Below are 16562 nucleotides of genomic sequence, written 5' to 3'. Positions count from 1 at the left end.
TTGCTACACAGCAACACAGGAAAATAGCAAGCTAGAACATGTGGTTAGTAGATTTCAATGGAATAGTTTATTCTGGAAGGTGAGAGCAGGCAATATTTCATGGCAGTTTCCATTCCAGAAAAGAACAACACAAAGAAACCTGTGCTTCTCATTAACTGAATGTCTGATTCCTTTTCAGAAACCACAACTTTACACTTGCCATCTATCATAAAAAAGCAAATAAACTAAGTAATACCTGGCAAGATGTTGGTCGTTCCTGAGGGTTTTCCTTCAAACACTTTTTAATTAAGTTTTCAACTTCAGGCCACGGGGAACACCCATATTCTTTGACAGGATCTGGAATGGAAAATTACATAACTTTTTAACCAGCATTTACCATAGTTCTAACTAACCTTCTTATTTTTAGAATTCATCTAACTTCTTACTGAGCTGCTCTAAGAAATATCACATTCTTAGGTAAAATGTCAGCATGAACAGCTTGGAATTGCTCATCTACCATTATAGGCTAGAGCATAAAATGCTAGAACTAGACTCCTTTTAATTAATAGCAGTTAAAGGAAATGGATTTTGCTTTATCTTTTTCTTTGATGTCCCTGTGGCTGGGACTGAATCCCAGATATACATGGGCTGTGCTTCCATTAATGCTGACCATTCAAGACTATGGCACTTCAGTCAACAGTCTTTCCAATTCCTGTAAACACTGTTTTCCACATTTATTCTTCTGAGTATATGGAATACAGATGAACTTCCAATACAAGATACAGCAAATAGATAAACAACTCCATAAAGCATTTACAAGATATGGAAATTTAAATTCCCGCTTAGTGCTTGGAATATGTCTCTTATGACTATAGCTGCTGAGCTCTCTGAGAATAAATCATTCATGATGGTGCCTGTATTGCTTTTTCTTTTAGTTTATCATAATCCACAGCAAATATTCCAGTCCTACCTCAGACAGAGGTAACATTAGTGATGAATACCTGCAAATGAACATATTCAGTGCAGCAAAAGACAGGCACTGTTTGCTTGTGAGATCAGCCAGCCCCTCTTTTGGTGGAAATACAGAAATTGTGAGCATAGGTGGAAGGAACTGTACTATCTCCAGAAACTAATACTTCAATTATTCCACAGAGCTTATAGTACAGTCAATACAGCTGCATTTAAGGGATACTTAGTCATCAGTTCCTGGGATATCCTCTTCAGGAAGGGGGCAGAAACTGTCTGAGCTTACAACTGGACTGTTTTCCTTAAGGAGCAGAAAATGCATGAACACTCTGCCTCTCATAATGGAGAAGCTATGCCAGACTAAGTGATGCAGTTCTTTCCTAAATGGAGCAAAACATTCCTTAAAGAATGTTTCATGAGTACGCCCACTATTGTTGGGCAGTAAATAAGAACACCAGACATTCAGCTTGTAGTGCTATAAAAATTAAACAGCTCTCAACACTGGTAGAAGTTGCCCAAGTTATGTTGTCCAGATGACTACATCATGTCCAGCCTGATAGCCTGTTTAATCTTCCTTCCAGCAGCTAATAATTCCATATTGTAATGCAGAAGGAATATGAAGAATGTATTTTTCTAAGTCTCCTTCTATGATCTGTTAGATACAACATAACTCATAATATATGCTATTTCTGGAGGAGGCAGGACAAAAGCTAAAACTTTTAGAAACAAGGCATACCTGGTAATTTTCCTTGTATTGCTAATTCATCAAATTCATTTGGAAACTTCAAGCCTTCCATTATTCTACCTCCTCCTGTTAAAATGTCATAAAGCAGCAAGCCAAATGAATAAACATCAGCTTGCTGATTGTAAATAACATTTCCTCTGGCAACCTCTGGCGCTCGAAATCCTGCAAATAAATCATTCATTAATAAGTATGCTTCATGTCAAGATGAAGCTATCTTTGTACTTTAAAAAGTAAACAATTATTGATAAAAATGGCACAGGAAGTGCAAGGCAAAACAAACTATTTCTGGGCTGGCAACAGCTTGTATTTGGCAGATGTCCAAAAATATCAGCAGTAAGTATAAAAGAAGGGGACAGAACATCAGTTACAGAGCTCCTGCCCCTTTTAATGTAAAATAATTACTTTTTCAATGAATGCTGAAAATCAAGGGCAAGTCTGCAGTCTTTTTGATGGACTAACATTTAACACTTGAAGTGACTCTCCCAAGCACAATTTAAAAGACCTAAAGTGATTGAGTTGTTCAGGGCTTTAGAATGGATGCTAATGGGTTCTCTCGAAAGTTGGGGAAGAGTGAAGATATTTATTGTCTTAAAAAAAATTAAGACTTACGTACACTTTACTGGAAATTAAAGCAAAAAATTTTAGCATAGTTATAATTTAGTATAATTTCAATATCACAATAACCATATTAAAATCAGACAACAAAAAATATGAATGCATGTAATTTAATTTCTTCTTTTTAAACCTTTAATATACTCCTTGAGTCTTCTAAAAGGTGTTAAAACATGAACAGGAGGAATGGCCAAGAGGTATAAATCTGGCATCACAACTTGTAATATGATTAGGACTACTTGTTGTGACTTTTGACTAGAATATAGATTTGAGTTACTTCTTACAGACTACATGAAAAATATATTAGCTATTTTTGGACATAATGGACTTTAAATCAAATCCTATTTCCATACCTGGTGTGCCTTCCGAGGTTTTTATTCCCATTCGGCAACAATACTGGGCAATGCCATAGTCAGCTATTTTTGCAATAACAGCTGAATTGGGATATAAGGTAAAGAGCAACACATTGTGAGGCTTTAAATCACGGTAGATGATCATTGCTGAATGCAGGTACCTAGTAATCAAAAAATATTTACTGAAAGCATTCACAAGTTAGGGATGCATCTGTACACACACACTGAGTGCATTATTCTTGGACAGTAAATTGTGCTTTCAAACATGAAATACTGTGTTAAAAATGTCAAATATCACCACCAAGACACAGCCTTTCTGGATAATGACTTTATAATTGTTCAAAAATACAATTTACTATTTACTACTTTACTATTTACATTGCAGTATTTTAGTACCAAGTTTTATCTGAAGAGTCACTGATAGTTTGAAAAATGCATCTTAGAACCTTAAGCTTAACCCTCTTGCAGGTTTTGTCCTTTTAAAGTCATGCTGCAATGAGGTAAAGTGATTAATGGATTTTCAGAACTTGAAATATGCACTAAATTAATTTCTTTGACATTTCAGTAAGAAATCAACAGCCACATGGAGTCTTGCAATTTCTCTACTTATATGGACATCACTTGTTAGCAGGAACAAAACAGGTAATGAAAGTACACATTACATATCAGCCAATCAACCATAAAAATACAAGAATTTGTCAGAGCCAGGAAATATTCTGCTTGAGATGTGAGAGAACAGAAGCTTTTCATTTGCAGTATATCATCTTTGAAGCTATATCCTGTTTTTACAGCAATGCAGAAGTCCCATTTACCTTAAGCCATCTGCTACATGTAGAGCTATCCTGTGCTGCAGTGTTCTAGTCAAACTTGCATTTTCCTGTTGAAGCAAACGATCAAGAGATCCTTTGAGGGCCAATTCCATCACCAGCATCCGGGGACGGATTGCAGCAGCCAGCAAAGACACCAGACTGGGGTGGTGGAGGTGACAAAGCACAGCAAGCTCCTGCAAATTGTAAAACCAGATGAAATAGTGCCAAAAGCATAATCTCTACATCTGAAGTAAACAGAGGAATGTTTTGGAGTGAGGACTTGCAATTTATTTAAACTTCTAAAACTCTTTGCTAGGGCTGGTATTCCAAGAGCAGCACTACAGAAAAAAGGCAGGATTCCTTACTTGTCTTAGGAGCCTGAGGGAAGTATGTTTATTGAAAATCTTTACAGCAACCTCTTCACCACCATAGGATGCACGGTAGACAGATCCAAAGCCACCATCACCTGTTGAACAATAACATGGAAGAGTACTATTAGGAAAGGGATAACAACCATTTCTCAAAAATAATAGCTGAAAGGGTTCAGTTTTAAAATATGATCCACATATTTTACTGTGTTAAGATTCATGATCAGTAAACTAAACACATAAAACCCAGCGTCCTAGTGCACAAATTAATGGAAAATTCAATACTCAATAACCTGAAATTCAGAATACTTTAAAATAATACATTTCTTCAGAAAATAAATATCTAAAATGCTTTTCATATGTTGCAGAACTGACTTAAATAGATTTGTTTACATAATCTCCATAAAAAAACCACACCCTACAAAATAATGCTTACCCAAGAGAAATTCAGGAGCTTCATCAAATTCCAGGTCATCATTGTTCAACATAATATTTCTAGGCAAATCAGCCAGTATCAGATCAGGAGCAATCTGAGCAATTGGAATGGTCTGTCTTGGTTGATCTGGATTTACCAAAAGGTCACCTAAGAAAAACAAACGAGAAAATGAAAAAGAAAGAAAAAGAAAGGTATCAGTGAAAAAGCACTGAAAGGCATGAGGACCTATTAGAATGCATAAGATCAATGTACCTAAAATAAGATTAATATATGTGCTTATATATATACTTATATGTGTGTATATATATATATGCGCATATGCATGCACACAGACATACATACTAATTAAGTTTCCCATTCAAAATCTTGGCTCTTCCATGTTTAAGTATTTTCAAGGTTCTATATATGTACCTATCAAATGTGAAAAAAATGGCTACAACATAACACTAACCAAGAATAATAATTTTCTGTCTGTAAAAAGAAAGAATGCTGTCAGTATGTAGAATGCCATACTGAATATTGTCTTTTAAATTACTGTGCTATGTGATCCAACCAAGACATCAAATATTAGTTTTACTATCTGCTGGATTCGGTTCCAAGATTGAAGCTGCATTATCAGTATTATGACAAAATTATTCTTTCCATTATTGTTTTTTTTATATAACTACACAGAGTAGATTCAATCTGTCTCATATTCTGTTCTTATTTATACTAGATAGCTCTGACATAAAAAATCCCCAAGCTGCTTTTGACTTCCACTGTAATTTTTTCTTACAGAAATGAAACATTTTAAAATAACATGAAATACCCAAATGTTATAAAGGGGATGTTGCACAGTATTTGTGTAGATACAAGTGTACCTCTATATACCTCAAATGGCATAAATATATACCTTCTTCAGCCTTCCTAAGCAAGTCATCAAGTAGTATTTTTTGGTGTTCTTCACCATCTTGAAAGCTGTACAGAGCCCATTTCTTCAACAGTGTTTCCCCTTCACCACAAACATCAATTTCCAACAAACCTGGAAACCATTCTTCCATAAGAGAATCTATGTGATCTACAACTTGCCCCAAAAGGATGCACCCTTTAAGAAACAAAAAGAGGGGAATTACAGACCCAGTCTGCCATACTTTTAATTGCAAAGGTAAACTCTATATTCCAAAGGCAGAAGCACAACAAACCAAAATGACAAGCTGCAATCAAACTGGAGCAAAATTCAGGCTCAGAAATAATTAACCTTTTCTGCAAGAAGGTGCTGTGATTTTCAAAAAACTGTCTGGGTTGTTGTCAAATACTGCTGACTCCACTAGACAATAAGCCTCAGGAGACCAGTTCAAGTAGATGCCTTGTCTCCAGTACATTCTGTTAGGACGAAGAGCTCGCTCTAGAAAACACAAAATTAGATTAAAAGTCTGATCTCTAACATTAATGTCAATTTAAAAATATTTAGAATAATTAATGGTACTTTGAATATATAACTATGATTGTAGAGTTATAATTACCCAAATAACAAATAAAATAAAGGCTACAACCTTGCAGGCAGCACGAAAACTAAATATATCTCAACTTGTGTTCAGTTCTAGAAGGCATTACAGAAATGCTTAGGTACGTTCAGGTTCAAGCACAGAGTATCTCAGGCAAAATATGAAAAGAAGCTGTGATTTAAATTTTTCCTGTCACACACTCATGAAATAGCAGGATGCAACTAGAATTTGATGCTCAGAAAAACTCAAATGCCAGGAAATCAGGCATTTACAAATGATATTTGTAGAGTATTACCATATGAAAGCATGGAATTCTTGGGAAAAAAGCGAAGACATATCCCCTCTTTCTGATAAAAGCAAAGCTTTGAGACTTAAATAAAGAGAGAATTAATGAACCTGAAGAAAAACAGTTTGTTTTTCTGTGTGGAAGACATATCCCTTATTATATTCTTTGTGGAACCAAATAGCAGCAAACATAAAGATTTCCCCTATCTCTAGCATGTGAAGGAGAGAAATGGACCACTTAAAACCTTTACTTTCTTTTACACATAACTGCGAGATCAGGCACTATCTGATCCTGGATACTTCGAAATTACAAAAACGACCACTGTCTATTTCTTACAGTTCAGAATTTAGCTAAAGCAAAACAGTGTTGGGGACTAAAGCTTTAACATGCAGGTGTTGGCATTCAAGGCAAACTTGCACACTATTGCTTTTGAAGATAAAGATTTGTACCTCTTCCTGAGAGCATGTAAGGAGATATCTCAAGCAACCTGTTGATGAGCCTGGACCAAAATCCCATGGGAAAGTATGGCATCTCATACAGCCTGATGATAATTTCAGAATTTTCACAGTGGGGAAGCTCTATAACAGGTCTGTGATCAGACAAGCTGAAAGAAGAAAAATATTAAGACAGTATTTGATGATGTAATATATCTGAGCTTATGACATATATTATGTATAATGTAAAATGCATGATTTATTAATGAGTGCATGATTCAGATGGTCAGGGAGCTACCAGATAGTGTGTTTGTTTATTATGCTTGCTTGTGTCAAAGTGAAGTTCTGACTGTAATTTAAACCCAACAGTGGCTCGCTAATGGATCATTAGATATTTAATGCAAATATGAGAAAAATCTGAGACATACATAAGGCAGGTAAGATATTCAGATAAAATCTTCCTATCCCAGGGCTTTGAAGGACGTAAAAATCCTAATCAGTGCAGCCATGCAACACTCTCTCCACTAGGCAACATAAACATTACCAAACACATTAGGGAAATCTGTAACTGAGGCACAGAAACTGAGTTATTTGCTTCAGATAAAACAAAAATACCACATTCAAAATCATGACAATTTTTGTCACCACATTTAGTATGTACAATTTTTGAAGGAGGTAGTGCCTCTGAGTAACTTGTGAGTGGTTCTCACTTCATGCAAATAAGTTACGGAAATGTTTTGTTATCTTTTAAACTTCAATAAATATCTTTAATGCTGGCACACTGCTGTGAAACTAAATTATAACCTCCTTGCTGTAGTCTTGAAGCATGGTAACTGTAAAAGAAGTACTATCCTCATAAAATATTCTATCCTTTATAGTTTCCATTTACCCACCATGTTGATACATAAGCTTTACCTGCTACAAGATCAGTTGAACATATCTCTTCTGAAAGCATTTACTAAAATGTAATATACAAAGAGTCTGTCATGTTTTCATGTACCAAAAGCTCTGATGATCAGTGAAACTAGTTAGCCTGATGGGAGGTTTCAATTTTGATCTATCTCTATGGAGGTCATTTTTGGGTTTAGCTCCTTGCTTACCTGCTTGGGATTAGTAGTTGGTCCTCTCCTAATGGCAAAGCAATCTGGAACTTTTCCAGAAGCTTAAAGTATTGTGACATATAGATTTTAGGGAACTTGCTCTTCTTCAAAAGGAATTTTTCCACATCTGAACGCTTCACAATTCCCTTAGGGTATTTAGAACAGCCTTCCACTTTCACCATCAGAATCTTTAAAAAAAAAGTGAAACAATTTCAGGTGTACATTCATAATTAGATGAAAGTTTCAGAGGTTAGAAAATATGAGTATATATAATAAATTTTGAGAGTGTTTCTAGATCAACATTTCAATGATGGTCTCACTTAAGCAGTCAGTCTGCTTCATATCCAACTTCATATCCACTCACTTGTCTCTGCCATCTGTACCTGGCATACAATTAAAATTCTTCCCCATTCTTACAGCCTTTAGCCCAAAGTTCCAGCTGTCATCCCAACCTGTGGCAACATATTGCAGGATTACCTTGCATCCATGGGGTTTTTCTATTCTACATGTATTCTTGTGTCTGTTGCAGTTTAAATTATATAGGACATTACAATGTAAGAACAGAGAAGCAACAACACAGTTGTCCAGAAAGCAACAGAAATAGAAAAGAGCAAAGTGAAAAAATGTGGTCCTTGAGAAAATTCTAGATTATGAAACAGTAAAGAAATGGTGAAGAAGGAACATTGATGAGTTACAGTGATTTTGGACAGGGGAAAATGTACCATAAATGCATACACAAAAAGTGTTCAGTCTGACCTGTGCCATGATTTTACACAGCCACTTTGGATCTACGAAATACAGATCTCTCAGCTGAAGTGCTGGGTCTTGGAAATGAAGGAGAACACCTGCACAAAGAATACTGTAATTAGCAATGCATTGCACAAGATCAATATCAAGCAAAGTAAGCACTCCACTCTGGGCTGTTTTTATTATATTACTTGACATAAAGAATTTGAAAAATAAATACAGTTTTATTGATGTCAGTATCTCAGAACAGTAGAGTGCAAGCACATCATGCTCAGCTTTACCTTTATTTTCAGAATTTTTGTTAGATTTTTAATCTGACTTGCTTTTTTGCTATGATCTGTGTGGTTTATTATTTAATCTTATGAAGTCAGTACTGCACTGAGATAAACTGTTACATGTGCTTCTCTAACCACAATTCTGAGTGATTGGAGCAATTGCATCTTTCTTCTGCAACTATGCTGCCTAACCAGCAGTAGAATGTCTTCAAGGAGGGGTAAAAGAGAGAAAGAGATATAAACTGTTACAGTGCTGATCCTTCACATCATGGAAGTCCTTTCCTAATAATGTGGTTTAACAAACTGATGTTACCCAAGCTTAGACACCTCAGCTTACCATCGTGTGGCTACCTTGTGAAAGATGTAAAATCATGTACAGATCTGTCAGCTGCAGACTTACAGCAAACTGGTAACAAACATACATAGAAGAGAATATTTTACCTGATTCATTCAGAAAGTGAATTGCATGAGGGAGTTCATTTTCATCCAGCTGTAACTGGCCTTCTTGCACCAGTTCCAGCAAGCGCTTCTGATCAATTACAGGAAATTCCACTGGGACATTTTTACGTTCCAGCAAAATTCTCTTTTCCAGCTCCAGGTAGCTGTCAGGAATTAGCTGACCAACCACTGGCTGATCTCTGATCTGTAAAATTATGAATAATAATCTTAAATGTATTCATTTATTCATGTGAAATGAAGAAGATAAAACTAAGATATAAAGTGTATGTCCACTCAATAGAAGCAGAAAGGACAAAGAACACTCATTTATTGACTAACATGGCTTCTGAAAGGTAGATGTAAATAATTACTCTTTCAGAATTATAATGTATTCCTGTAAATAACTACTCAGAGAAGAAAATATTTCCATATTACTTGTACATAAAAAACTAATAAATGAGGTCTCTCAGAAGACATTATTTCAAAGAGAAGCTTTGGTTCAAAGGAAAATATTCACTATATGAGCAGATTATATCATATATCTTCAGTTAATACAGAGCAATACACAAATTAAGAATAAAAACCTATACTTCTTGTAGTATGTAATATCTCTAGCCATGTATTTAGATAAATGGGAGGGAAGAGGGTAGTAGCTTGATTAAAAGTCTCCACTCCTGGCAGTCAGTGGACAAGAGAATAGAATGAAATAAATTTAGCCACAATGAGTGACTCAAATGGGTACCTTGTGCCTGTTTCCTGAGCCTCTGTTCCTTCCTGCAGACACCCTTAGGTATTTGGTAATCACTAGTACCCAGTCAGGCTTTCCTTTCTCCATGCATGCTGACCCACCAACTTTTTTGAGGAAATGGGAAACAACTTTCCCAATATTTACAAACTTGCCTCATAACTGTAATTTTTCTCTCACCAATGTACTGTGACGTTTTTGATGTGTCAAAAATATAATTGGTACCTTGTGCAGATGAAATTAGCACCTTGTGTAATTTCAAAGACTCTGGAGTACTTGATGACAATGCTGAATGTTAAACTAATGTGGTCTAATCTCTAAGCAGATTAGAGATTGCAGCCTTGTAACATTCCTTTCACAAATTACCTACATAATTTATGGTAATTATCTCCTTTCAGGCCATCTTACATCTGTGTAGAAGTTTAAACATCAGTTTAAGTCATAGTCTCAAGAGATGCAGACATTAAAGGAACAACATTTTTCAAAAAGCAGAACTGCTCTGGGGTGTTCACTAAGTGTGGTGAGACACAGAGCCACATAAAAGCACCAGCTCAATTCATGCCCACTGGATGTATGAGAGGAGGAATTAACCCATTTCACTTGAGAGGGCACCTCCTTGACATTTAGGACTGGTTAGCTGTTCCTTGCACTGTGGAATGAAGTTAGAGACAATCTGGATATGGCTAAGCTGCTAATTCCTGAGAGAAACAAGAGAGGTGTGTACGCTTTAAGAGAGGTGCTACACTCATTTGTAGCACCACGGGTGTGAGGCTAATCATAAATACATCATTTGCTCTATAAAATCTTCCAAACAGTCATTTGGAAGAAAATTGAGTTCTGGTACAATTTATGAAGCTCTTGACCATTAATTTAAGTAGCACAGGACATCACTTTTTCTCTTTAATGTGCTATGACATAAATGAAAAATGAAAAATGTGTTGTTGCATAAATTAAAAAAAAAAGTATATTCTTTTTGTTACAGATAAGATCCTGTCTTTCTACAAGCTCCATGCCTGAGTAGGTATCTTCATCACACTCAGGGCTTCATGTTGTGGCTAAGGATAGAGCAGGGAATGAGTTGGGATGACTTTGGAGACAGAATTACAAGTGCAGATATTCCAGTCTACGAGGATCACTCAGTCCACAGGATCACCACAACATCCTATTTCCTGTCCCCTGAAATCTTGCAATACTTACTGTAATTACATGATGCTGCCCAAGAAACCAAGGTTTTAATTAAATTTCTTTGTAAGACAAAGATGGCTTGTTTTTCATTGAATACTTGATTTATGGCCTAGTGCTTGAAAAGAGAACTTTGCTGGGATTTCAAGTTAATTTTCTGGGAAGAAAATCAAATTAAAACAAACCTGGTGATTTTCCTTCACTATTTTGCTGTAACATTTTATAGACGGCAAGATGACTTTGGTATCACACAGTAATTTATTTAATTACGCATTGATATTCAAAAATGCATTCACTTAAGTAAAACAAGGTGTTTTCAACATTAAAACAGTATGGATCTCACCTTGAAGTGAAGACTCTCCTTTATGATGATTTTCCTAAGTCTGATGATGGAATCAGATTCTTCTGTGGCATTGACAAAGTGGTAATCCTGGATTGCTGGGAAGCCCCGCTTGTTCAGCAGCTCTCTGGTGATTTTACTCATGCAGACCTTACGCTGCATTTCATCAGAAACATCCAGATGAGTGCCAACAAGAATCACAGGGGATGTTGATGCTCGAGCCTGATAGTGAGATCCATACTGTTCATTAACTCAACAGCAAATGTTGATTTTAGATTTTTATATTCACATAAAATGTGAGCAATTTAGTCAAACATTCAGAGAGCTATTTCAAAAGAGAAATATTAAAAAAGCAGCTTTTTCTAAAAGGAAGGAGTGTACATCTGTATTTCATTCTCCGCAAATTAACACTATTGGCAGTAAAATAGAGGGACTTTTTTTTAAGAACATCCAACAAAATGGAATAGTCAAAAGAAATGGTACTTTGCTAGCTGTCTTTGGAACAGGGCAGCAGGGAAACATCAGCAGGTACTGCACAGCAAAGGAGAGCACATCAGAAATTATTTTCACCAACACTAAACTGACTGCTGTGTCCTGTATCACTGTCCAAGGTGAAAAGAGTGGAAAAGATAAGCTCATTAACAGGAACAGTAAACAAACTCTTTCTGTGAGTGTATTGCCCAGTCATGGCTAAGCATCCTATAAAAGAAAAGTAATGCTCACTCACCATGCAATAGCTCCATAAATGGAGATAAACACTTATAAAAAAAAAGACAAATACACAGGCAGGTTCTCAGATCAATTCCCTACCATAGTTCTGGAACAATTCCTATTAATAATAGGATACTAAGCATACACTTAATAGCATGGTTTCAGGCCTGTATCTATTTAAGAGTTTTAAACTAGGCTAATTCTGATTTCCCCAAAATTTACACTGGTGTAAAAGAAAAATGAAATTTAACTCATTATTTCTTTAATACTATTCCTTTCTTATTTTTATCAATAAATTCAAAATATTGCCAGAATATACAAACTATTCTTTTTCACAGTACTTTGTACAATTTTAAGTCCAAACGGTGCTGATCATGTCTTTTTATGTCTAAAATTACTGTCATATCCAATACATGATGTATTTCAGCTCTTGTTTAATACTACTGTTCTTTCTTTTAGAAGATTTTTTTTTTCTTCTTCCCCTATATAAATATTTATGGCTAATTTGCTGTTCACCTACAGCTCCCTGGAAAGGAGAATTCCATTCTGTAAGTCTTACCTTGATGTTAAAAAGCCATGGCTTCATAGCATCCACCTCTGCTTGTCCTTTGCTGAGATCATAAACAGCAAGATATAAAGCCCTCTGGGTCATGAAATGAGGATGGGTACTGTAGAACTCCTCTTGTCCTAATGATCAAAAATTTCCATTGTTTAGTACTTCCTTGACTGAACATCTGCTGGTCACAAAAAGGCAGAGGAACACATGTCCCCAAACCACGAGTTCAGAAGTGAAATTAATGTTTGCAGAACTTTATATAAATTGACAGGAAACCATAAAAACTACGAATTTTAGGAAGGCACTCAGTGGTAGCTCACAGATTGAAGTGTAATGTTTAAACACACTGGTTTTATACCAATGTAAGATTTAACTGGATAAACATGGTTGCTGCATGGACAACTTAAAAGGTTGTGATTCTTTTAAAACCTCAATACTGAATTTCTCCCTCACTCTTTCCTTTCCTTTTACTTCCTTCCTTTCCTTTCTCCTATACTTTCAGCAACTTCAAAATAAATTCACATAACTAAGCACTTAAAATTACAACTAAAGCTGGAGATGCAGCTTGAATGGCACTGACCTGTGCTTATGCATTGTGATAGACTGTATTTAAATGATGACAGACATCTGTTTAAAAATAACTTTTCTATACCCTCAAATAGCCCTGGATTTTAGAAGTGCTTCTGTATTCCTCCAGACTCAGAAAGGTTTCCAGAAACACAAGGTTCAAAGACTCATCCTAAGTGCTTTGCTGTCTGTGACCTTACAAACCTGTGATATTGCAGAGCCTAGAGAGACCTGGACTACAAAATGGAGAAACAGAGTTTAATGAAAGATTCTTCTGGTGATTACAAGCAATTTCTTACTATTCTGAAATGATTGTTCTAAGTATTATAGTTTAAATGAGTGGTCAAACAACATTTGGTGATAAGAAATTCCTGAGGCTTTATATTAAATTTGAGGGATTAGCTGCTAATTTACAGAATCCACTAATTTATAAGTGGTCATTGGACTTTGGGTGTATGTTTGTGATTCTACTGTCCCCAGTCTGAATTACCACAGGCTGACTCTAAGAATAAGCAATGCATTAAAATGTTAGAAAAGACAATAGGAAAGGAAAATAAACTCAGGAAATACCTCCAAAGTCCCACACATTTAATATAAGCTCCTTCTTCATTTTGCCTTTCCCTTGAATGATCCAGTCTTTCACATCAATGCCTACTGTAGCTTTTGGAGAGCCCAGTTCTGTTCGTTTGCTTCTCATGAGCTGTTGCAGCAGGGTGGTTTTCCCACTGCCAGTGTTCCCAACAATCATGAGCTTCACTCTGTTATAAGGCACTGCCTTCTTCAGTCGCTGCTGAAGAAATCTGGTAGAAAAAGTTTGCAAAACTCACAGAAGTGTATAACAAAGAAAAAGATGAACAGAACTCAAGAACAAAGAAAAATCTAGAACCATACAATTTTCTTCAAATTTTCAGTATCTGATTGATATTACTGTTCTTTTAACTGTCTACTCTAATTTCTGATTTGAAAGCTAAAGTTTAATTCAGAATATGTCTTTTTTTGCTTTGTAATTATCCCAAAATTGTGCTCTGTGCAGTGCACAGAGGAACTGGAGAACACAATAAACATATTACAAATAATTGGTAAGCATCACTTATTGCACAGTTTGTGGAAGCATCAAATTCAAGAGGTAATAATAGTATAGTCTAAACCACTCTGTTATCTGTGTGTGTTGTTATCATAACCTCCCACACAACAGCAGGCTGGATTTCATATGAAAAACCAGCATGTCTTTACAAACCAGCATGGTATTTCCTCAATGCTTACTGCAAATCCCAAGAAAGCAAACCAGGAATATTCAAGAACAATAGGGCAACAAACCTGATAATGTCTCTGGCTTTGCATCCCACATGCTTGAAGTCTAAATTAAGATGGAGTCCTTCCAAAGGAAGATCCCAGACTTTGGACAGTCTTCCCATTTCATCAGGAAAGAACCTCAAATCAGGATTATGACTTACATCCAGAGAAGTCAAGTTCTCTAGGAAGCCAATCTGAGGAGGAATCTAAATAAAAGAACATTTAATGGGCAATTAAATGTTAAAAAAGGAGGAACATGAATACATTAATTATTTAACAGAACTAGGTATTATTTTTACTGCTGTAGTTTATTTCTTGTAATAAACAGGCCTAATATCCTACAGTAAGAGAGAAAAGACCTTATAAGTAATTCAGCATACAAACTGAGTATATGACACATTCCAGGCAGAAAAGCTGAATAGCATATAGCAATTTTCCGTCACAGAGGAAGGAAATATTTGCATTTACATAACATTTCACTAACACAATGCAATTGTATGAGAGGTGACACAAAAATCAAATTAACATTGAAAAACTGCATTCAACTGAAAAGCAATTAAATTTTCTTCAGGTAGAATTTTACACTTTACCTCCTTTAACTTGTTGTGGGAGAGGTGTAGCTTTTCTAGCCTAGACCATGCACATGCCTTTTCACTCAAGTCCAAGACATCTATTTGGTTATGATTAAATAACAGCTCCCTTAAATTTAGTGATTTCCAGTGCATTGGTCCAGGCAGGCTTGTGATCTTGTTTTGGCTTAAATCTACTGATCTCAAACTAAAAACGTGAAAATGAAAAAGAGAGAAGTCAGCAAAAGAAAAAATAAAACCCAGGTTAGCTGAAACCAAAGCTGTATTAATTTTTAATAAACAAGTTGATTAGCTATCAGAAGAGATGGTTTTCTGACTGAAATCCAAATAAAGTAGATATACTTGTATGCAAATACATGTATGTGCAGAAATTACATAGTTCACCTAGACCTATTGGACAAGTTTATGTTGCTATGAAAGATGAACCACACAAAATTGCATGCAACACCTTCCTGATTTGATTGAGCTGTGAGATGTAGAACCTGAAAACTGCATTTTTTCAACACATCCATTAAATCTGCAACTATGAATGTCAGCATGCTGAAATTGTGCAATATCATGGTAATTTCATTAATATAAATTCCCAATCTGTGGATCTGCTCTCTCTATGGTGCCATCAGCACGCACATCTCCTCACACCTATTGGATCACCCCTTCCAAGCACTCCCTCCACAATCTCATTCTAGTGATCTGTTTAAGGTCAGCAACTTTTATAAAAAAAAGCAAAAGTCCAATTTTCACATAAGCAATGTTTTAAATGTATGACAAAATAAATGTCACATGCTTCTTTACCACAACTCCTTCTGGAGGAAGTGTTTTTCTTTGAGAATAAGTATATCATGTTATTTAGGAAGTGAAAAACTAATCTCAGTAGTCTTGTGCAAAAGTCTGCAGAACTAAAAAAATTGCTGATATATTTTTATTGTTGGTTCCAAGGAAATATGAGAATTCTAGTATTCTCAATTAAAGAATTGTCAGCTTCAGCTGTCAAGGAATATATTTTCAACAACAGCAATTTGAATCTGAGGAACAGAATTTTCAGAAACATGAAGAAAATGTGACAAATTAGACTTCAGTTTAAAAGCTACCAAGTTCTGGATTTACCCAGTGAGGATTCCCTGAAAATCAGTAAACCATGCAGAATTTTCTGCAGAACAACAATTTTGTCATCAGATTTTCTTTATCAAGAACTTGACATTAACATCAACGAATAAAAGAGCAACTTACTGTGGTAGAAGAAGAATAGCTTCTGGAACATTAATAAAACAATTCTGTGATAATTTTAAACTTGTTATGCTGGATGACAAGTCAGGTATCTTTTCTAGAGCAGAAAAAGGGGTTAATCCTATGATTTTAAGAATGGTTTAAATTATTTTAAAGACTGGAGTTTACACAGACTAAAAGGTCAGGCTATCATTTTCATACAAAGGTATCACCTACCAAAGGCACAGTTCAAATCCTTTTTCTTAAAGCTTATTAAAAACTTAAAGTCCCAAAATTAATTAATATATCATCTTTTAACAAATTATACATTGTTATCCTTCAT

General features: G+C 35.5%; 1 protein-coding gene across 1 annotated transcript in view; it reads right to left on the bottom strand.

Moving 5' to 3' along the window:
- The window catches only part of LRRK2 (leucine rich repeat kinase 2), a 61744-nt gene that overhangs the window by 11552 nt on the left and 33630 nt on the right, over positions 1–16562 (bottom strand). The window contains exons 26-43 of the mRNA XM_058805488.1: positions 16244–16337; positions 15017–15203; positions 14451–14632; positions 13704–13933; positions 12570–12697; positions 11303–11521; positions 9036–9237; positions 8329–8417; positions 7573–7760; positions 6488–6642; positions 5506–5652; positions 5161–5352; positions 4269–4415; positions 3830–3930; positions 3468–3658; positions 2656–2816; positions 1682–1852; positions 236–336 (exon numbers count right to left, since the gene is read on the bottom strand). Coding sequence (XP_058661471.1) covers positions 236–336; positions 1682–1852; positions 2656–2816; positions 3468–3658; positions 3830–3930; positions 4269–4415; positions 5161–5352; positions 5506–5652; positions 6488–6642; positions 7573–7760; positions 8329–8417; positions 9036–9237; positions 11303–11521; positions 12570–12697; positions 13704–13933; positions 14451–14632; positions 15017–15203; positions 16244–16337 — 2885 coding nt within the window. The remainder of the gene's footprint in view (positions 1–235; positions 337–1681; positions 1853–2655; positions 2817–3467; positions 3659–3829; positions 3931–4268; positions 4416–5160; positions 5353–5505; positions 5653–6487; positions 6643–7572; positions 7761–8328; positions 8418–9035; positions 9238–11302; positions 11522–12569; positions 12698–13703; positions 13934–14450; positions 14633–15016; positions 15204–16243; positions 16338–16562) is intronic.

This window comes from Ammospiza caudacuta, chromosome 5 (assembly GCF_027887145.1).
Source record: "Ammospiza caudacuta isolate bAmmCau1 chromosome 5, bAmmCau1.pri, whole genome shotgun sequence".
NCBI classification, from domain to species: domain Eukaryota; kingdom Metazoa; phylum Chordata; class Aves; order Passeriformes; family Passerellidae; genus Ammospiza; species Ammospiza caudacuta.
The sequence above is the reverse complement of the archived record's forward strand: the minus strand, read 5'-3'. Positions and strand labels throughout refer to the sequence as shown.